General features: G+C 44.9%; 1 protein-coding gene across 14 annotated transcripts in view; it reads left to right on the top strand.

The window, feature by feature from the left end:
* PTK2 (protein tyrosine kinase 2) overlaps nucleotides 1–20,969 on the top strand; it is a 331,183-nt gene extending 310,214 nt beyond the window's left edge. For 13 of the 14 annotated variants that reach the window (XM_053559586.1, XM_053559583.1, XM_053559587.1 and 10 more), the window contains 6 exons: nucleotides 721–783; nucleotides 5,662–5,701; nucleotides 6,026–6,132; nucleotides 11,208–11,363; nucleotides 15,161–15,241; nucleotides 19,710–20,969. In XM_053559586.1, coding sequence (XP_053415561.1) covers nucleotides 721–783; nucleotides 5,662–5,701; nucleotides 6,026–6,132; nucleotides 11,208–11,363; nucleotides 15,161–15,241; nucleotides 19,710–19,922 — 660 coding nt within the window. In that variant the 3' untranslated portion in view covers nucleotides 19,923–20,969. The remainder of the gene's footprint in view (nucleotides 1–720; nucleotides 784–5,661; nucleotides 5,702–6,025; nucleotides 6,133–11,207; nucleotides 11,364–15,160; nucleotides 15,242–19,709) is intronic. The other variant, XM_053559589.1, reaches the window with a different exon arrangement.
* Nucleotides 20,970–22,118: the final 1,149 nt, after the last annotated feature.

Here is a 22,118-nt window from a genome sequence, read left to right as displayed (position 1 = left end):
GGAGGAGCCTCAGAGAAGGGATATGTAGCTGGGTCTCGAGGAGGGAGGAGTTGTTTTCTAGGCAGAAGTATGTGGCCATTGTGCATGAGCAGAGAGAGGCGGGAGTCAGCATGGCTGGCTGAAGGCTGCCCAAAGCCCACCTAATTTTGTGGACCATAGGGTGGAGTTTTCATACAGAAAAACTCTTCTACCCAGCTCCTTCACTGTAAACCTGGGTAACCTACTTTGTTTATTCTGGTATTACTTAAGTTTATGTACTTTTACGTGAAATCCAGATTTCTTTCTTTGGTTTCTGTATTCTGGATGCATTATGGGAAAAAATACCTGGTAATCGCACATAATTGCTGTTTTCGTGAGAGAGCCAAATCCACAGAAGTTTTGGTTTGCCAGGAGGCAGAAGTGCGTGGTGTTTGTGTCCTGTGTTGGGGCTCTCTCATTGAAGACAGCCATGCAGCTCAAAGAGACGCGAAGGCCCGGTTTCCCAGAGTGGTGTGCAGCCACACCTGTGCAGGGGTGTGCAGCAAATGGAGCCCTTCCCAAGGCCACTGATCCCCAGTCCTCATCACTGGTTTTGAGAATTTTTTTAAATTGGGGAACTTTTAACTCTTCTCCTTCAGAGGACAATTATGTTATAAAATATAAAAGTAATTTAATATAGAATCTGTCAGTAATTTTCGAATCAAAAGTCAGACTGTTCTGAATTTGTTTTATTTTCATTAGAAACCTGATGTGCGGCTCTCTCGAGGCAGCTTCGACAGAGAGGATGGAAGTCTCCAGGGCCCGGTAAGCATTGGCCTGAGTTTTCACCAGAATTTGATTTCAAATTTTCATGTGCATGGACCACAATGTTTATGTCATAAGTTATTTATACTTACCAATATTTGTCATATGGCACAGAACAATCTATTCCATAAAAAAGTGTACATTTTGGGCGGCGCCTGTGGCTTAGTGAGTAGGGTGCCGGCCCCATATACCGAGGGTGGCAGGTTCAAACCCAGCCCTGGCCAAACTGCAACCAAAAAATAGCCGGGCACTGTGGTGGGCGCCTGTAGTCCCAGCTGCTCTGGAGGCTGAGGCAAGAGAATCACCTAAGCCCAAGAGCTAGAAGTTGCTGTGAGTCCTGTGACGTCATGGCACTCTACCAAGGGCGGTAAAGTGAGACTCTGTCTCTACAAAAAAAAAAGTGTACATTTTAACTAAGATTATTAACATATATGATCAATGTACAGCCCAGAATTCTTATTCAGATACAAAAGTTTTTTGCCCCATTACTGATACAGGCTTTTTAGTAGTGAACCAAACTCCCTATGACCTAAAGAAATATGCACACATATTAACTGTTACACACTACTTGTCATTTGCTGGGTTTTTGTTGTTGCATGATTATGAAAGTTTCCATAGTCACATAAAGCTTGTTCAAGCAAGATTTTTTTTCTTCTGAGAGTTACAGGGAGAAATGCCTAGAATTCTCTTTATGATTATTCCAAATACATTTAAAGCCTGCTAGAAATATTCTCTGGTGTTTGGAGAAAAGTAATTTAAATTGTTCTGTTAGGATTTCCACTTGGACTTGATCAGCATAGACCATGGAGGAACAGTCAAGATCTAATATAATGAAAACAGCACTTTAATTAAAGGTGTGTCTGTTTAAAATAAACACTGTGCCTGTCACCTAGCAGACTTGCAGAGATAAAGTTCTGCCCTACTAAAGATGAAACCACGAGTTGACATCTAGTCACACATACATGGTTACAGCTGTCAACATTTAACTTAAAACCTTTTAAACATTTTTCTATGTAATGCAGCACTCAATTTTAGAATTGAGTTAAATGTTTTCTAGATCTTTACATGACAAGCTTCTTTGAATGTAGCACTAACCTTAATCGCAATTCCGTTTTCTCATGAAACTGTGTCATCACCTAGCTCCAAGATGCACATTATAACTCTATCCGGAATTTTTCCCAATCCGTGCTATAAAATTCCATCTGCCTCAAGATCTAGCACTTTGAAGGTTTCCCAGTTAGCCGTGTGTGAAGGTTGGGCATTTCCCAGCACAGCCACTCAGGGGGCCCTGCCGGTAGTGCTTGTCAAATGTTCTTCAGTTCAGGTGGCTCGCACCTGTAATCCTAGCGCTCTGGGAGGCCAAGGCTGGTGGATTGCCTGAGCTCATGGGTTCTAGACCAGCCTGAGCAAGTGTGAGACCCTGTCTGTCAGAATAGCCAGGTGTTGTGGCAGGCACCTGTAGTCCCAACTACTCAAGAGGCTGAGGCAAGAGAATCGCTTAAGCCCAGGAGTTTGAGGTTGCTGTGAGCTGTGACACCATGGCACTTTACCTGGGGTGACAAAGTGAAACTGTCTCAAAAAAAAAAGAAGAAGGTCATATCATTGGCCATTTAACATCTCACTTGAGCTCCTTCCTTATGTTGAAAAGACTGATGCTAACAAGCATTGAATCCTAAATTATTGAAAAGGAGCAAAACTCAGCATGAAAATTAATTCTATTCAAGAGACTAGCTAATAAAGGCCAGCCATGGTGGCTTGCACCTGTGATCCTAGCACTCTGAGAAGCTGACGCAGGAAGATCATTTAAAGAGTTTGCTTCAAGACTGGCCTGAGCAAGAGTGAAATAGAAAAACTATGGGAGGCTGAGGCAGGTGGATTGCATGAGCTCAGGAGTTTGATATTGCTATCTTAAAAAAAAAAGAAAAGAAAAAGAAAAACCAGCCAGGCGCAGTAGTCATAGCTATTCAGAAGGCTGAGGTTGGAGGATCACCTGAGCCCGAGGTTGCTGTGAGCTATGATGATGCCACTGCACTCTAGCCAGAGCAAGACTCTTGTCTCCAAAAAAAGGAATATTGTTCATAGAAAATTTATTAGATAAGGAAAATTATTTGTGTTCCAGTATGTGGCACTCAGAAAGCACTCAGAAAATATGTGGAGAGTGAATTAATTAAACCCAGACAGAAGGATTATTTAGAAATGCTTTATTAATAACTTGTAAGACAATCAGACAGAACGTAAGGACACCCCCTGTGATCTCACAGTCTGCTGCATGCCATACCCAGGCTACAGTAAGAGTACCTATACTGACTGAGAACCTGCTTATCAGTACGTGAAGTGCTGTGCTGAGTAGCACATCTCTCCTGACACATCGCAGACAAGTAGATAAGGCTCAAAGAAAACTTGCCCAAGATCCCCTGCCGCAGAGCCAGAGGTCAGACAGCGTTTACGCACACATGGCCTGCCAGGTCCAGCAGGCCTCCCTCATTTCCTTCCTCCAGATGGGTTTCTTGTTTTTTTGTTTTGTTTTGTTTTGTTTTTTTCTTTTGTTTTTTCCTAAAGATAACAATTTAGTTGGCCCATTTCTTCAAATACTCCAGCTTTAACACTTTTGAAAATACACCATAGTTTCAAGGAGAACGTTTTGGCTAGACAACAATGTAGATTATAAATGGTTGTGAAGTACTTAATAAAACATTAATAGGTTAGGAGAAAATTGATTCCATCATTGTGCATAAAAAGTAAAAACCTCTTTGACAGCATGTTGGTTTTGTGGCAACCCAGTTTTAGGTAAGTACAATTAGCTGCAGTTTTCCAAGGCCTCAGGTCCATGACTCTGCCAAAGTATACAACTAGATCCGTGCAAGTTCCTGAGCGTGGCCTTGCTGCAGACGCTCACCCTGTAAGACTTTGAAAGCAAGGGCTTTCCTTTTCTGTGCCTGCAGAACCCCAGGCTGTGTTGTACATACACATACACAATCTAGATTATTCTAGACTGTCTGAATAGGATTTTCTAGTTAACTGAACTTTCTTATTACCTAAGTATCAACCAGAAAGTTTTTTGTATTTTAAACCTTTCTAAATGTATGTGAGATTCACTGCTTGAATCAGTGCACATAGCACAGCCCTTGTACTGTCTGTTTTTAATCCTGGCCATGCTTTCACCAGCTTCTGCCCTCACTCATCTTCTCTAGATCACTATCTCAAAAGGCCTAAACTTCTGCTTAAAACTGCAGCTCCTCCCCTCCTACCCGAGCCATCTCCAGGCAGCTGCTTCCTTTATTGCACATAGATTCTGCTGGCAGAGCACAGAATGTCCTGCAATATGTGTTTATTGTTTATAATCTTCCTCGACACTGTTAGCTCCATAGGGCAGATTTTCCTTTTATTATACCTAGAACAAAGCAGGTTTTCAATAGTTATTTGTTGAATAAATGGATGATATGAAAATGACACCATACATTTAAAGCACTGCACAAAGCTAAGTCCTTGAGGAATCATCCACAGCTTCAAGCTCCCAGGGTTCTGCAAGCCTTTAAAAGGGAAAGGTTAAATGACATGTTGACAGCTTGACTCTGGGGAGGGGACTAGCCACTTGTGTGTGCTGTTTCACACCCTCGTGTTCTAAGAAAGTAAGGCACCTTCAGTTGTGTGTATTACCAATTCTTTGTTTTTAAATAAGCATGCAGTCTTTCTTTTCAGAAGTACAGAATTCTAAAAGGATTTTTTTACCCCATAGAAAGTTGTTTTTGTTGGGTTTTGATTTTTTTATTTTTGAGACTAAGTATCACTCTGTAGCCCAGGCTAGAGTGATGTGGTAATATTATAGCTTCGTGCAACCTTAAACTCCTGGCCTAAGCAATCCTTCCACCTTGACCTCCCAAAGTACTAGGATCATAGATTAAAACCTAGCATGCCTGGCCAGAAAGATTATTCTCAATGCAGTTTCAGGCATGACAACCTGAAATAGGACTGATAATTGGAACTGTCTTCTATCCTGTCCTCGGGGCAGAAATTCTAAGCCATAGTTTGGCTTCTTTAGCTTGGCCTAAAACTGATGAAGGTGTAACTCCAGGTCCTGACACACAGTGCTTCAAGATGACAGCAGTGTAGGCCCATGGGGTATCCACAAACTTGGTGCTACCAAACCTTCCTCATACTCGTCTTTCTGGGTGCACCCTTGTGATCAGCGTGGTTGGGAGACTGGGAAGGGGTGTGTAAGCCCTGGGAAGAGCGGAGGATCCAGGTACTGGGAAGGCCTGAGGTTTGAAACCCTGTACAGCCAAACTGGAGACATTTGTGTAAGAATTTTTTTTATTATTTAGTTATTTATTTATTTATTTTGAGGCAGGGTCTCACTCTGTTGCCCTGGGTAGAGTGCCATGGTGTCCTATCTCATAACAATCTCAAATTCTGGGTTCAAGGGATCCTCCTGCCTCAGCCTCCCAAGTAGCTGGGACCACAGGTGCCTACCACCACACCCAGCTAATTTTTCTCATTTTAGTAGACATCGGGTCTTCTCATGCTCAGGCTGGTCTCAAACTCCTGAGCTCAAGTGATCCTCCCATCTCAGCCTCTCTGAGTGCTGGGATTACAGGCATGAGCCACTGTGCCTAGCCCCAAAACATTTTAAATTGGTTGTGACCATCTCTGTTCATGCTCCCAAATTATCCCGTGCTTGCTTCTGTCACAGCCTATTCCACACATCCAGTCGGCATAATTTGCTTACTTGCTGGCCCCTTATGGCAGGACTCTACTTTGCTTATCTTAATAGTACAGCATCTAGCCCAAGATGTTGAAGGTGTGTGGGCAGGCTGGAGGGATGGGTTGTTACGCCACAGTACACACCAGTGCATTGACTGAACTTTTCTTTTCCTACAGACTGGAAATCAGCACATTTATCAGCCTGTGGGTAAACCAGGTAAATGAAGAGATAAATCCTGTGTGTCAAGAAGTTTGAATAATCTGGTAGGAGTAAGTTTTGAATGTACTGTAGCTTTGGAATGTCCTCATGATTATTTAACAGTTTTCCCTCTGAAGACCCCAGCAAGTATGCCGTTTACCACATTCAGTTTATGCCAGGAATAATTGGGGAAAAGAATTTCTTACTGTGATACATCAGAAATGCCTCCTCAGAATGCAAGCTCAGTGTCTTTTGTAAGAATGCCAGTAGGCATTTCTTTGGGAGCAGTTCCTTTCTCTTTATTAACATACATGACTTATGAGAATCATTCCGTTTTACTAGATCCTGTAGCTCCACCAAAGAAACCACCTCGCCCTGGAGCCCCCAGTCACCTGGGCAGCCTAGCCAGCCTCAGCAGCCCTGGGGACAGTTACAACGAGGGCGTCAAGGTAGGCATCTGAGCCTGGTAGCACACGCTGCTCGCAGGACTTACGAGTCCCTTAGTTCTCAGTTCCTGACATATGTGTATTAGAGTGGAGACCAGGTTGAAGACTTGGGTGAGGCAGAGTGAGACTATGATACGATCCAGGATGTGATATGTCTGGTTCTGGACCCCTCTACAGTCAAGGAGAAGCTTAATGCAAATGTTCTCTTTCCCATTACTCTCTCAGTGTGATAGATATTAGGAACTCAGAACCTAATTTTCTGTATACATCTTCCTTTAATCAGACAGAATATTTCTTTGGAATAAAGTCCTGAGACTTCTTCTGGTTTTAAAAATTAATTAAACCGGCTCGGTACCTGTGGCTCAAGTGGCTAAGGCGCCAGCCACATACACCTGAGCTGGCGGGTTCGAATCCAGCCCAGGCCCGCCAAATAACAATGACGGCTGCAACCAAAAAATAGCCGGGTGTGTGGCGGGTGCCTGTAGTCCCAGCTTGTTGGGAGGCAGAAACAGGAGACTCGCTTGAGCCCAGGAGTTGGAGGTTGCTGTGAGCTGTGATGCTACGGCACTCTACTCAGGGCGACAGCTTGAGGCTCTGTCTCAAAAAAAAAAAACTAAACTAAGATGGGGTAAATGAAGACCCTGTGTGCTCTCTCCAAGCTTATAAGTGTAGCTTTATGGCCAGGTTCATTCTTCCTGTGCAGGGTCAGTATTGCATTTGTGAAACCAGTGCATGCTGAGCAGAGTCATCCTCAGACCCAGGAAGTGTTCACTCAGGCACAAACCACCACACACTTCTCCTGGGTTTGGGGTGGCTCTGCAGTTGCTGCCTGCCCCGAGGTGTGTGCAGCTGGAGCCATCAGTGTCTGGCTGTCCTGGGCCTCCTGAGTGATGAGTGCTAGAGAGGCTTAGGAGAACCCCTGTCCTGGGCCCCCTGAGTGATGAGTGCTAGAGAGTCTTAGGAGAACCCCTGGCTCACGTAAGGAGCGGGGTCTTTTACTTTCCACTGGAGACAGCAAGGTACCTCAAAAGGACATCCTGTTTCTCAATACTGATATGCCCTTTTCCTACATTCAATATCTCTAAAATTGGGATGGCATATGAGCTTAATTGGCAGTATTTTTTTGTCTTAACAGTATGTTAAAAAATGGCCCATCTTAAAATCTGATAAACTATGGTATCAGGTTAAGACAAACTTTGTTTTACTAAACCCACCATTTAGTGAGCATCTTCTTCCCTGTGCCCAGAGCTGTTGACAGAACTTTCTTGCATATTTTAAATTCTTAGCATCAGCCTCACAAGGTTTCTGGTGGTATCATTTTTCATATGAGATGACCAAGATTTATCTCACATGAAAAGAGGTTCAGAAGCTTGTTCAGGGTTCCACAACTTCCATATGGCTGAGCCAGCATTTAAACATGCACCTGGCTGACTGCACACTTGTGTGCTTCTACACAAAATTCCTACTTGCAAAGCCAACTCTTGACTGATGCTTGGTTAGAAGTAAATATACTGTTGGCCTCCCAGAGGAGTCAGAGAGTCATTCCTAGGAAAGAGAAAGTGTCCTCTCTAGACCCAGGGTGATAGCCTGCGGCTCAGAGGGCAGAGGTTTTCCAGTTCATTCTGGAGATGGTCAGAGAGTGGGTGGACTGGCCTGCTCCTGTGGGGCACAGTGCATGAGCCAGGGATGCCCTGGACACGGAAGTTGTCCAGGAGTTCAAGTCCAGCCTGGACAACATAGCAAGACCCCATCTCTTATGGGGAGGAAGAAAGGGAAAAAAATTTGTTAACATTTTTCATTATCATAGGCCAAAAGACCAACTTTGCAAGTGGCTTTTATTATAATGAAAAACCAACTTTAAAAATAGATGGGGCATCACTTTAGAATTGACATATGTTCAATTTTCATGGTTAGAATAACAGTAAATACAACAGAAAGACCATTATTAATCCAGAGTATTAAGCAAGTAGACATCTTGATGAAAACAATGTACTTATTTAAAATAAGTAAAGATTTTAAAATAAGAAATGTGAAAATACGCCCATATTTCTTCATTATCTGGTATAGTTTATTGAATTCAACCTAACAGAACAATATTGTTTTAATACAGAAATGCTTACATTTTATTATAACTAAGATAATTCATCTAAAGACTTAGTCAGAAATAAGTCTCAGTTTTTCCTTAATGGCTTTATGTTTTGGTTCTTAAGTCTCTTAGTCTTCAAGCATCAACTTTTAAGTGGTTGGAACTGGCTCTGCCAATAGAAAGTAGTGGTTTATCATTAACTCCCTGCCAAGGAATTTCCAAGCTGTCAAGCTATAGAAAATAAGAAGCCAGGGCGGCACCTGTCGCTCAAAGGGGTAGGGCGCCAGCCCCATATGCTGGAGGTGGTGGGTTCAAACCCAGCCCCAGCCAAAAACTGCAAAAAGAAAATAGGAAGCCAACAGGATGTCTCTCTAAACTGCGCTTTTACTTCACAGCATGACTGTGAGTGGTTTCTAGAAACATCATGACAGTGCCCTCTGTGACAAGAATTGAGCAAAGGGTAGAATACAAAAGAACAGAAGCTTTACACAGGTAAAATAAGCCTCCTTTCACCTCCAAAAGTTGCAGAACTGTTGTATTGCTTCCTGATGGAACTCACCCTGTGGTGCCCTCCTCAGAGAGCCCTGTGCCTTTTTGTGTCAGGGCAGCTTGAACGGGCACACCCTGCAGAGCTGACCAGAAGATGCCCGTTCCTCACAGTGCACAAAGTAAAGTGCAAGAAGTGGTCGCCACTCCTGGAAATGATGTGCTTGTAAATTACCTTCCTCTTTCTAGTGTCTAGAAAAACATTGTGAAAGATGGAACCTCTGAATTTCAGATTTGCAAAATGTATATACCAAAGAGTGTTATTTTCGGGCAGCACCTGTGGCTTAGTGGGTAGGACGCCGGCCCCATATACCGAGGGTGGTGGGTTCAAACCCGGCCCTGGCCAGCTAAAACAGCAGTGGCAACTGCAACAAAAAATAGCCGGGCATTGTGGCAGGTGCCTGTGGCCCTAGCTACTCAGGAGGCTGAGGCAAGAGAATCACTTAAGCCCAAGAGTTGGAAGTTGCTGTGAGCGACAAAGTGAGACTCTATCTCAAAAAAAAAAAAAAAAAAAGAGTGTATTTTCATTCAAACAATTCTGAGGAAAGGAGAAGACATCTGCATTTCCCCAGTTCACTTTGCCTGTTAAGTTATAGTAGGTAACTGGTTTGAGTTTTAGAGAAGAAACATTTAATAAAAGCTCAGTAAAGCAGTGGAATTTAACCATAAGGATCAGCTCAAAAGGAGAGTTTTTGTTTTACTTTGTTTGGGTTTTTTTTAAAGCTCCTAATGTCTTAAATGCAGCCCCAAGCCAAGAGTATTATGGTATAAGGCTAGATGATGAATAGGTTTCTGGGGACGTTGTGGGGTTAGGGCATGGGAATTGAGAGCTGTGTATTTTCTGCCGAATCTCAGAAGAGGGATGGGTAGTTTTCAGTAATCAAGAACATACATCCTCCTCTTTCCTCTTTAAAGAGCCCTCATTCTGTTGATCTTACACTGCTGCCGGACTGTTCTCTCAGGCTCTGCATGCCGCTCTCCCCGTGTGTCCTGTGAGTGCATGGCAGGCCTCTACTCTGTGCTCTGCTGCTGGACACGGAGCCAAGGGGGGGCGCTGAGGGCAGGGAGGCAGGCTTGGAAACTAGCGCCTTTTGTTCTGCTCACGTGTTTTTAGGGGGGTTTTGTCTGACGCCTTTATTAATATTGTTTTTCTTTTTTCCCTTTCTCTGATAAATTCCTTTCACTTTTCCTCACTTCCGTTCGACAATAGCCATGGAGGGTAAGCACATTGTGTTTCTGTGTCTGTCCAGCTCTCTTAATCACACCAGCTCTCTGCATGTGACCGTGGATCAGGAAGCAGGAAGCCGGGTGGGAGGGCACTTTTCCATAGCTCATGGTTTCTCGAGACTGACAGATGCCAAAAACAGCATATTTCCCCCAAAATTGAGACAGAAATATCTTAGCAATGATAGTATTATTCTTGTCCTTTTCTCATACCCAGACTTTTGAGCAACCAAGAAGAGAATTATTCTCTTCCAGGCTACTAGGGCAAAGGCAACTGAGAATGGGCATTTCCAGTTTAGACTGAACACTGGCAGCAAATTCATGACCCAACACCTATTATGCGCTGCAGTTTAGTCTTTTTTTAAATACATGTATACATACACTGTCCTCTCTGCTTGATGTGATTCTAGTCAGTTTGAATTTTTAAATACTGCTAAAGGTTTCCCAAAGGCCCTCAAGTCATTCCCCCTTTAGTTCTCAGGTTCTCTAAGGTGACATTTGTTGATGTCCCCTCTGTGCCCAAGCCCACGGATGTGCATTTTTACATCTGTAGCTTCATCGCCCCTCATCACCATTGCATGGCGAGGGCAACGAGGTCTGTCAGGGCCACCCCAGGTGTTGTCAATGCTGAGCTGGCTGCAGCCGGCTTCCAGCAGGGAGGCTCCTGGAGGCAGACCAGTGCTTTGACTTCAGTCAGGTTCTGCAAGCAGATACTGTCAGACTGTAAAGTCGCGTTTTCATTAAGTGATTTGAGGGCAGCTAAGCTGAGCCATACAGTTTCTATTGTAGAATTCAAACTAAATGGAAATTCTTAGAGTCTTAGAATGTTTGACTCTTTAGCCAACTGAGTAACTTTCTAAAATTCACCAAGTCCTCAGAGAAATGTAAAATACATGAATTATTTCTCTTATGGTAAATGATTTTGGGGTGAGGGGACATTGAATCACTTCTCTAAAATAATCTGGGAGTTTTAGTATAGTGTGTATGATTCCATGTCATTTCCTTTAACTGAGCTCAAAGTGAGAAAAACTTAATTGCCCCATTTGATTATCACTTGGAGGAATTACTGTCATCCTCAAACTGAACTACAGCACATACAAATAAGAAAAATCAATCTCCTTTTCAGTCTGCTTTGATCTCTTTTAAAGACTGAGCTAACTGATGTGGTGATAGCCTGCCACCTGCTGGGGAGCAGGACAGTGACTGGCTTCTGTCTCATCAGCTGCAGCCCCAGGAGATCAGCCCACCTCCTACTGCCAACCTGGACAGGTCCAATGACAAGGTGTATGAGAATGTGACGGGCCTGGTGAAAGCTGTCATTGAGATGTCCAGTAAAATCCAGCCGGCCCCTCCGGAGGAGTATGTCCCTATGGTGAAGGTAAAACAGTCTTGTATACCAGTTGAAGGGCTCTTGATTGCTATGGCAGCTGTGGTACCAGGTGACAGATACTGATAGGCACCCCCCACGTCACAGCCGATAGAAAGCACCCGCGGTGACAGTTCCGCTCTAGTAAGAGCCGCAGGCACTATGAATTGCTCTTCCTGTCTTGTTTTCTCCAGCCAGTAAAAATAGGAAAGGAATGTCTTGAAGCATTCCTTTTAGTAATTATTTCCTCACAAATGCAGTCTTGAGTGAAAACAAGCTGCAAGAGAGCACTGACAGTGTGATGCCACTTACGTGAACTTAACACCCTGAGAAACAGTCCTGTGCAAGACTTAGACACAGGGGTGCTGCCAGTGTGCACAGACACACTTGGGATTGATGAGGCCAGATTCAAGTATCTGAGGAAGAGCCAGTTGAGAAAAGGCACATTGGGAGTATTTTTCTGTGTTTTTTTTTTTTTTTTCTCAAGACAAAGGTTGGATTATTTTTTTTTTAAGAGGCTTGGTGCAGTGACTCATGTCTTTAGTCTCAACACATTGAGAAGCCAACGGAGGACGACTGCTTGAGGCCAGGAGTTTGAGACCATCCTGGGAAACACAGCAAGACCCCCTCTCTCAAAAAGAATGTTTTAAGAAATTAGCCAGCTGGGCATGATGGCTCACACCTATAATCCTAGCATTTTGGGAGGCCGAGATGGGAGGATTGCTTGAGGCCAGAAGTTCAGGACCAGCCTGAAAAAGAGTGAGACCCCACCCACCCCCCATCTCTACAAAAAAAATAGAAAAAGTAGCTGGGAGTGGTGGTATACACCTGTAGTCCCAGCTACTACTCAGGAGGCTGAGGTAAAGGATCACTTGAGCCCAGGAGTTGAGGCTGCAGTGAACTGTGCTCACATCATTCCACTTCAGCCTACGTGACAGAGTAAGAACCTGTCTTTAAAAAAGAAAAAAAGTAAAAGGAAATAATAATCCTGCCAGTAAACTAACATTTCCCGAATTGTGTTCAGTGGATTGGGGTCCTGGGAGATAGAAACACCTGCTCTAAGGGGGGATGCCAGGTTCAGGACACGTCAGCAGTGTCTCCTGCTCAGCAGTGCACACTGGCATTCTGGACATGAGTGTCCTGTGATTCAGACAGTTGTTAAACTTGGCTCTGAAATAGCACTTAGGAAATTGACTTGAACACACCTTTTTCTATTGTGGTAAAATACACATAACACAAACTTGACCCATCTTAAGTATTTTTTTAATGTCTTTTTTTTTAGAGATGTAGGCCCCCCCTTTGTTGCACAGGCCCATCTCTAACTCTGGGCTCAAGTGCTCCTCCCTCCCCAGCCTCCGGGGTAGCGAGCACAGGCAGGAGCCACCTCGCCTGGCCCCATCTTCACCATTTAAGGGCGCGTTTCTGGTGCATCAGGTGCATTCGCATTGTAGTGTGCTCATCTCCACCGTCCACCTCCAGAAGGTTTTCCTTGCAAAACTAAAACTGTACCCATTAAACATCAATTCCCATTTGCCCTCCCCCAGGCCCTTTCTGTCCCTGTGAGTGTGACACCAAGTGCCTTGTGTAAGTAGAGTCACACAGTAATTGTTTTCTCGTGACTGACTTATTTTACTCAGTATAGTTTCCTCAGGGTCTATCCATGTCATAGCAGGCATCAGAATTTCCTTCCTTTCCATGGCTGAGTAATCTTCCACCATGGACGTGCCATATTTTGTCTGTGTGTTCATTCATCTGTAGACACTGGGCTTGTTTCTCCCTTTCAATTATCATGAATACTGCTACCAAGAACATGGTTGTATATACACCTCTTTGAAACCCTGCTTTTGGTTCCCACGGGCATATACCCAGAAGCGGAGCTGCTGGGTCACGTGGCAGTTCTGCTTTTCTGAGGAACTGGCACACTTCTCCGCAGCAGCTGCACACTTGACCTTCTTGCCAGCAGTGCACAAGGGTTCCAGTTCTTTGTACCAGCATGTCTTACTTTCTGGGGAGTTGTTTTGAGGTTTGCATTTTGGGGGGATTTTTATCTGGTAGATCTCCTCATAGGTGTGAGGTGGTATCTCATGGCAGTTTTTTAATTTCAAATGTAGATGTTGATCAGCTCCTTAAATGCTTTTTGGCCATTTGTGTATTGTCTTTGGAAAAATGTCCATTCGAGTTTTTTGATCAAATTGTTCTTTGTTACCATTGAGTTGTAAAATAGATGCTCCTTTTTAGTATACCTATTAACAGTTTTGCTATTTTTTTTTTTTATTTCTTCTTAATTTTTTTTATTTTTTTCTGAGACAGAGTCTCCCTCTGTCCTCCTGGTAGAGTGCAGTGGTGTCGTCATTGCTCACAGCAACCTCAGACTCTTGGGCTCAAGAGATCCTCTTGCATCACCTCCCAAGCATCTGGGACTACAGGTGCCTGACTAGTTTTTTTCCTGCTTTTAGTAGAGATGGGGTCTCACTCTTGCTCAGGGTGGTCTCAAACTTGTGAGCTCAAGAAATCACCCACCTTGGCCTCTCAGACCTATTAGCAATCTTTCTGACAGCTTCTTATAAATAATGAACATGGGAGAAGCTGCTTGAAAGTTGTGATGTTTTGGGCGGTACCTGTGGCTCAGTGGGTAGGATTGCTGGCCCCATATACCAAGGATGGCAGGTTCAAACCTAGCCCTGGCCAAACTGCAACAAAAAATAGCCGGATGTTGTGACAGACACCTGTAGTCCCAGCTACTCGGGAGGCTGAAGCAAGAGAGTTACCTAGGCCCAAGAGCTGGAGGTTGCTGTGAGCTGTGTGATGCCACGGCACTCTACCGAGGACAATAAAAAGTGAGACTCTGTCTCTACAAAAAGAAAAAAAGAAGAAGAAGAAAAAGTTGTGATGTTTTGCAGAAAGTACATTTAATCCCTTTTGGTTCATTTTTTAAACTGTACTTTTGTAACAGTTACAACCACAGTTTTTAAGGATGGACTTGCATGAACCCACAACCATATTTCAAAAAACTCTAGACAAGAAGCATTCAGTATTTTGTACACATTAAAACTTTTGTATGGTAATTTTATAGAAGCTACTTTTTTAACCATATTATTTTGGCCAAATGACGCTCTTTGTTAATGCTGATCCAAATATAAATATCATCTTCTTTTTGGTTTTATTCATATCATGTGTATAATTTGGTGTTTTAGTCAGAGTGATAGTAATAAAAATGTAAAGTTTAAAATTAGAATGTTTGTAATCATAGTTATACTGATCATTGCTCAGAAGTGTTAGGGGAGGAGTGTTCTTGTGTAAGATTCAGAGCAAAGCTCCACCATACACCTGAGGCAACGGGGTCATCTTTTTTGCCAACCTCAAGAGACTTTTGTGAAAGTACCTGGGAGAAAACAAATCCAGTGAACGCAGTTGGGGAGGGTGCCACCATTTACTGTAACGCGAGTTGGCAGGGTTGGTATTCTGGGGCCAGGAGGGCGGCATGACCTGTCAGGAGCCATCAGCCGGGGAGAAAGAGGGAAAGTCCTGCTTTCTGCCCTCAGCATCAACTGGACCTTTCTTCAGTGGGCTGCTGTTCTCCAGCCCACTCCTGAGGGTCTTATAGCAATGAAATGTAAGATCTGAGTCTTTTGTGGGAGGAAAGCCCAATAACTTACAAGATGAGGCTCAGCACTGAGAGAAAGAGATAGAGTTTTCCTTGAAACTGGTGGATGGGAAACAAAATATATAACTGAAAGGAGAAATTATCAGTGTTGGCATGGAACGCCTTTGTGTGTGCTCTAATATTGGCTGTGGTTCTCATCTGTTAGGAAGTTGGCTTGGCCTTGAGGACTTTACTGGCGACTGTGGATGAGACAATTCCCACCCTACCAGCCAGCACCCACCGGGAGGTAAGGCAGTCTCAGCCTTGCTGCTCTCTCTGACCGTACTGGGTGGAAACACTTCCAGGGATGACTGTGGTGCTGATGACATCCCTGTCCATGGCCAGCAGAGGATTTGACTGCCCCGTAGGCAGTGACCTTTCTGCTAATGCTGGCCCCAGCCAGGAAGGGGCCCTCTGTGGTACAGCATAGAGGCCATGTGGAGCAGTGCCCACTCAGGTTCAGACCTTGGCTCTCCTGCTGCCAGCCCTCCACAGAGCCACCGTGAGGCTGTGAGCAGGTGGCTGTGAACAGTGGATGAGGAAAGCACATGGGAAGCTCTGCCACTGCCATGGGCTTAGAGTGGAGGTAGTGAGATGAACGGGCAAACATCTTACTTCCTTCTTTCATTCCTCAGAAAAGAAGTAGAGTTTGCAAGTGAGTCTGGTTTTCCAGTGGCTCAGGCCTATAACTCCAGCACTCTAGAAATCCAAGGCAGGTAGATTGCTTGAGCTCACCAGTTTGAGACCAGCCTGAGCAAGATCAAGACCCTGTCTCTACTAAAAATGGAGAAACTAGCTGGATGTTGTAGTGGGCGCCTGTAGTCCCAGCTACTCAGGAGGCTGAGGCAAGAGGTTCACTTGACCCCAAGAGACTGGGGTGGCTGTGAGCTATGATGCCACAACATTCTATCCAGGGCGACTGAGTGAGACTCTTATAATTCCTTTTAAATTAATAAACATTTTTAGAACTTTTTGAAGGAATCAAAGTTTACCCAAGACACTGTCTCTAAGCAACAATCATAATTTTGCCATGTTTTGGCGATTTCGCTTCATTTATGTGAGTGACAGAGGAAAAGAAGCATCTGTGTGTGTTTACTGCACTGTGCTGGGGATGAGCACGGGCATGTGGGCCGTGTCCCTGTGGGGCCCAGGTCTGCAGAATGCAGCCCGCCTCTCAGGCCTCTTCCCTCCCAGCCCCACTTGGACGTCTCCTCCTTTCTCCCTAGAGCGGCATGGCCGTCCCTCAGCCCAGCACACACTATTTTGTTTGTTCTTCTGAGATGATTGCAAACCTACAGAAAAGTGACAAGTTTAATGCAGAGACTCCTGACTTTCTTTCACTGGTGTTTAGCGTGTCAGCACGTTCGTACTCTCCCTCCCCACTGTCTGTTAGCACGTGAGCATCACTTAGCATTGCTGAGCCGTTTGAGAACAGGCTGCCTACCTCTCATCCTTTAATACTTCAGACCATATTTTCTGATAATAAGGCCATATTCCACCAGACAGTCCCCACGTTCCAGAACCTAACAGTGCCAGTGTCAGCCATTGTCCCCCTGGCACTTTTCCCTCTCATAGGAGAGCCAGCCCAGGACCAGTGGCGCATGTGATGGTGCCCGTCCTGACTCTTCAGCTTCCTTCCATCTGGGATGGTTTCTCAGCCTTTCTCTCTCCCCCCCCCCCCCTTTCTTTTTCTTCTTCTTTTTCTTGACAGTCTCACTCCGTCACCAGGCTAGAGTGCGGTTGTGTCATCATAGCCCACAGCAACATCTAAGTCCTGGGTTCGAATGATCCTTCTGCCTTAGCCTCCCTTGTAGCTGGTGCTACAGGTGCCCACTTAACACCTGGCTAGTTTATCTGTTTTTAGTAGAGATGGGGTCTCACTCTTGCCAAGGCTGATCTTGAACTCATGAGCTCAAGTGATCCACCTGCCTGGGTCTTCCAGAGTACTGGAATTACAAGAATAAGCAACCACGCCCAGCCCTCAGCCTTTATCTTTTATGATGTTGACATTTTTACCAAGATAGATTCAGTTATTTTATAGAGGATTCTTAAAGTTGGGTTGACAGATACTCTTTAAAAATTGGGGTTTCCTCCTGATTAGGTTAGGGTTTCACATCTCATTAGGGAATACTACGTGAGGGACATTGGGCCCTTGTCAGGGTATCGTATCAGGAAGCACATCCAGTTATGTTCCTTTTGATGAACTGGGCATTGATTACTGAAGGACAGTTGGACAGAACTACCGTTGGTGACTCCTTTGTAAATAGCATCAATTCACCTGCGTAAAACTGTTTAAATCAGTTGAGGAAATGCCCCTGACTAGTTGACACAGTATAACTTCAGGTTCTGAGTGAAATAGGGAATTAGCTCATTCACCTGTTTTCACCAGGACTCTGCTTGGTTTTCCATGACAAGCATCAATTTTGCCCCAAAGTGGAGAAGTTCTATGTACCAGAGGTCCTAGGAAGTGTAAGTTTTAGGGCCATTTGTCACCCTCTACTCTAACTGATCAAGCCTAAAGTAATGTCTCCCCTGATTCTTATGCACACAGGTTGCTCTCCTGTATAAAATTTTTTTTTAATAAATTACTCTTTACAAAAAGAGCCTTTCTTCAACCCTGTGTTTCCCTTCCACTGTCCCCCTCCTCCCTCCTGTCCTACTGTGCTGCCTGGCAGTCATGCTCAGCCGCTCCTCCAGCCATTTGGGAATCTCCCCTGTAACTGCCCTGGTATGTCTCCAGAGGCCTCCCCGTTGCCAGACCCCTGTTCCCCTGTCCTGGCTGCTCTGGGGCCTCTGCCTCCCTACCCAGGCTCTTGTTTTCTTCCACCCTTGAGTGTGGTCATTCTCTAAGGTGCTGCCCACTTGTTTTCCTTTTCCCTTTTCTTTTTCTGAAATCAAGTCTCACTCTGTCACCCAGCCTAGAGTGCAGTGGTGTCATCACAGCTCACTGCCACCTCCATCTCAAGGAACCCTCCCACCTCAGCCTCCTGAGTAGCTGGCACTATAGGTGTCCAGCATACAAGGTTCTCCATTTCCTTAGAGAATATTTTTTTACCTCAGCTGTCTCCTCCACTTGCAAAGATTTGAGTGTTTGATTCCTCCCACATCTGTGATATCTGATCACCAGCTATCTGCTGTCATCACAAATAATCTGCTTCTCCTCGTTTGCTTCTATGGTCAGTAGCACCACCAAGCATTTTGCACCCCTGCCTCTGTCAGCTCCCTGCAGGCACAAAAGCAGCCTTCCACCTGTCATCTCTTACAGGTCTCAGACTGCTCCTCTTCCCCTTCACAGCCACCCTCACCTCTGCCCTGAATTACCTTGACAGCCTTAGACAGTTTCTCTACCTCTTATCTCTCCCCTACTCCCATTCAGCTTCCACACTGCTGCAGAGCCATCTTGCTGGAATACTTCTCTAGATTACGCCATTCCCCTGCCTAAAATTCTCTTATGCCTCCCCACTGCTGAATTCAGTAGGGTAATAGTCAACTTGGCACAGCCTATAATGCCCTTCAGAGTCGAGCCAGCCTACTTTTATAGTCTAGGCCAGTCATTCTCAACCTGTGGGTCGCGACCCCTTTTTAACAGTGAAAGTACTTTAGGAAGGTTGAGAACCACTGGTCTAGGCCAAAGCCAAACAAGTTCTCTGGCGTTTTCCTGATCCTCTGAGCTGGGGACTTGCCATCTCCTGTGTGCACATCTACTGTGCCGTTTGTCCCTTACGTCGCAGGTGGCTTGGCGCTTGCTGCTTACACTCCAGGCTGCGAGTACAAATGTGTCTCCTCCTTTCTTGTGGCCATGGCACCCAGAGCCTTGTGCAGATGGATACATCACCACTGGTCAAACAGATGAGGAGCATTGTGAGACCCTGCTGTGCAAAGCCTTCTAACCCTATAAGGCAGAAGCTACAGCTGCTTCCTCCACTGCTACCAACTTCTAACCTCTCATAAATCTGGAAGAGTCCAGAACTTACAACAAGGCAGGGCAGGGGTGTCCCATGACTTCCTTAAACCATCTCTTAAACAGCAAAGGAAAGCCTAACATGGAATTGGCAGTGTAGAAAAAGCATCAGGCCAAGACAGATGAGCTGTGTGTCCTTCAGTGGACATACCTCATCTCAGGGTCTACCCTGACATGAGAGCCTTTGGACAAGATGATCTCTGAGACTCTGTAGTGCTGTTATTTAACAAAAGCCCTACCACTCACTGAAGCTAATAAAGTCTAGGCAGGCATGGAGGTGGCACCGGTAGTCCTGGGATTTCTGGACTGCCATGTGCTGTGCCCATCAGGGGTCCACACCAAGTCTGGCATCAGTATTGTGACCTCTTGCGATACGGGTGAACCAGCCCAGGTCACAACTTCCAGGCTGATCAGTAGTGGGATCTCACCAGGAATAGCCACTGCACCCCAGGCTGGGCAGCATAGTGAGACACCCCATCCCTAAAAAGAAATTCTAAACAGTGATCACAAGATGGAGTCAGTCATGGTGCCCGGAAGGGCTTTGAATGGAAGGATTTGGAACTGCTGGGTGTGGGTACACGCATACAGGCACACTACATTGGTTGAATTTCTTCCTGTTGCTTCTAAGGAAGATTTATTTGAGGGGAACAAACTTAAGTTTCTTCTCATGGAGACGCCCAAAGAGAAAGGCTCCTAGAAATTCCCTGAGAGGCTCGTTGGAAGCAGCTGTCCTGACTCCCTCTCATCCTTTCAGATTGAGATGGCGCAGAAACTGCTGAACTCTGACCTGGGCGAGCTCATCAACAAGATGAAACTGGCCCAGCAGTATGTTATGACCAGCCTGCAGCAGGAGTACAAGAAGCAGATGCTGACCGCTGCTCACGCCCTGGCTGTGGACGCCAAAAACTTACTCGATGTCATTGACCAAGCAAGACTGAAAGTGCTCGGGCAGACGAGACCACACTGAGCCTCCCACAGAGCGCATCTTTCCCTCCTTGCGGGACGTTTTCTCGCCTTCCACCAGCAGCAAGGAGCTAGCCCTGGGTCCTCAGTCGCCAGCACTTACAGCTCCAACTTTTTTGAATGACATCTGGTTGAAAATCTTCCCCATATTTTGATTTGGGTTCCTCCTTGTGTTTTTGGTTTTTTTCCAATCATGATATTCAGAAATGTCTAGGATCCAAAATGTGGCATTTTGCTGAGAATCAAAATTGTACATAAGAAGTTTTTAAGAATCATGAAGGACATTATGTTCGCATCAGGATGTGTTCTGCTGGGCACGGTGGGCTGACACGCTGGTTCCTGAGCCCCGCAGCTCCCTGGTGGATGAGGGCAGGAGTGAAGGATGCTGGGAAACCCCACAGGCTGAGAGTTCTCTCACCACCCCAGGATTGCTATCCAGACTGGAACTTTTATTTGTTAGAACACTCTTTAGTTGCAATATGCTAATTCCAATTTACAAAGAAAATATAAAAAGCTCTATTTTGAAGACTTGAGTCATTTCAGAAAACAACTGCAACCCTCTCTGTCTTTCCTGCCTGTACTTTTGTGTGGACACTTGGAGCATTTGGTTGGGACTAGCTATAGGACACAACTAAAAACTCTTTGTCTTTTTTCACCGGAATAATGTGCCAGTTTTTTGTAGCAATGTTATTTCTCTTGGAAGCAGAAATGCTTTGTACCAGAGCACCTCCAGACTACATTGAGAAGCATTTCCAGTACCATCCCTGTTACCCATTTTTATATAATTTATAAAGAAAGATTAAAGCCATGTTGACTATTTTACAGCCACTGGAGTTAACTAACCCTTCATTGTGTCTGTCTTCCCAGGAAAGAATTAGGAAAACAGAGGGATTTGGTTTTCTTTCGACATCCAGTTACACCATCCATCCTGTTAAATAATTTTGAAAAATACACCCTCCCTTTAGTTTGTTGAGGGATATAAATTATTCTCAGGAAGAATATAATGAACTGTACAGTTACTTTGACCTATTAAAGAGGTGTTACCAGTAAAGTTATTGCTGTAATATCCTTTCTTTCTGTGCTGTTTCTTCAAATTATTTAAAATATTTCAGATGACTTGTTATATAAAATCGGGAACACTCCCAATAATAATCAGCAAAGTTTTCACTAATTAGTAGTTTATTTCTCTGTTTTTCCTTTATCTTCTGAACAAATCAAGGACTTTGCCACAGAAGGGCAGTCTAGCATGAGTGAACCGTTTCATCCCATCTTCACTCACTAAACACAAAGCTGAAGACAGGAAAAGCGATGTTCAGCTATGAAGGAATTCCCTTTGCAATCCAGCCAGGCTCAAGGAAGCCTCCTTAGTCCACTTGTTAAGGGAATTGTTAGTGTTGATCACTGAGGCTTAGTGTCATCTCTGTGATCTATAGAGCCAGGAGCAGGTAAAATGGGGCCTACAGCTCTGGGGAGTGTGAGAAGGAGAAGGCCCAGGGAAAGAGACCCTGAGGGTAGGAAGTTCAGGGAATGTCCTCCAGATAAATACACATACACTCCCATGAGCAAAATGAGTCCCATCTTTGGATATGTGACATTTATTGCACCTGAAGAAAACAGTCAAGGCAGTGTTTCTGTTCTGAGTTTTCTGTCTTACTTTCTGGTGTTCTTTAGTCTCCAGTTTCCTCATTGTTGAGTGGTGCTTGTGAGGCCTGAGCCCAGTGCAGTGTGAATGGCAAGCAAATGTTCTGTGTGTGGTGAGGCTCTGGCGCAAGGACTGGCTTTGCACCATAGATGTCGCAGCCTCCATGGCCTTTTCCCACTAGCAGCCAGCAGCCCTCCGCCAGCTGTGAGAACCAGGATTCTGCAGACATTGCCATGTGTCCCTGGGGAAAGCAGAGGCAGAAGAGCTTCCCTAAGTGAAGAACCACTGCCTCAAAGGGAGGGTCTGACCGTGTGCTCCAACCTTTGGGCACAGTTCCTTTCCCTCCAGCACAAAACTGCAGGTAAGTCTGGCACCTTTTTCTGTGAGCAGGTGGAGAGACAGATTTTACCTCAGTGCATGAGGAGGGATCTGGGAGCCCCACACATGAGGAGAGGGAACAGCACACACCTACATGCTGTACGTTCCCCCTACATGAAAAGATACATACTCAGTGGAGACTGCCTTACTGCCAGGAGACCTCCAGGACAGGTGAGGAAA

The sequence above is a fragment of the Nycticebus coucang genome, chromosome 13 (assembly GCF_027406575.1).
Source record: "Nycticebus coucang isolate mNycCou1 chromosome 13, mNycCou1.pri, whole genome shotgun sequence".
NCBI classification, from domain to species: Eukaryota; Metazoa; Chordata; class Mammalia; order Primates; family Lorisidae; genus Nycticebus; species Nycticebus coucang.
The sequence above is the reverse complement of the archived record's forward strand: the minus strand, read 5'-3'. Positions and strand labels throughout refer to the sequence as shown.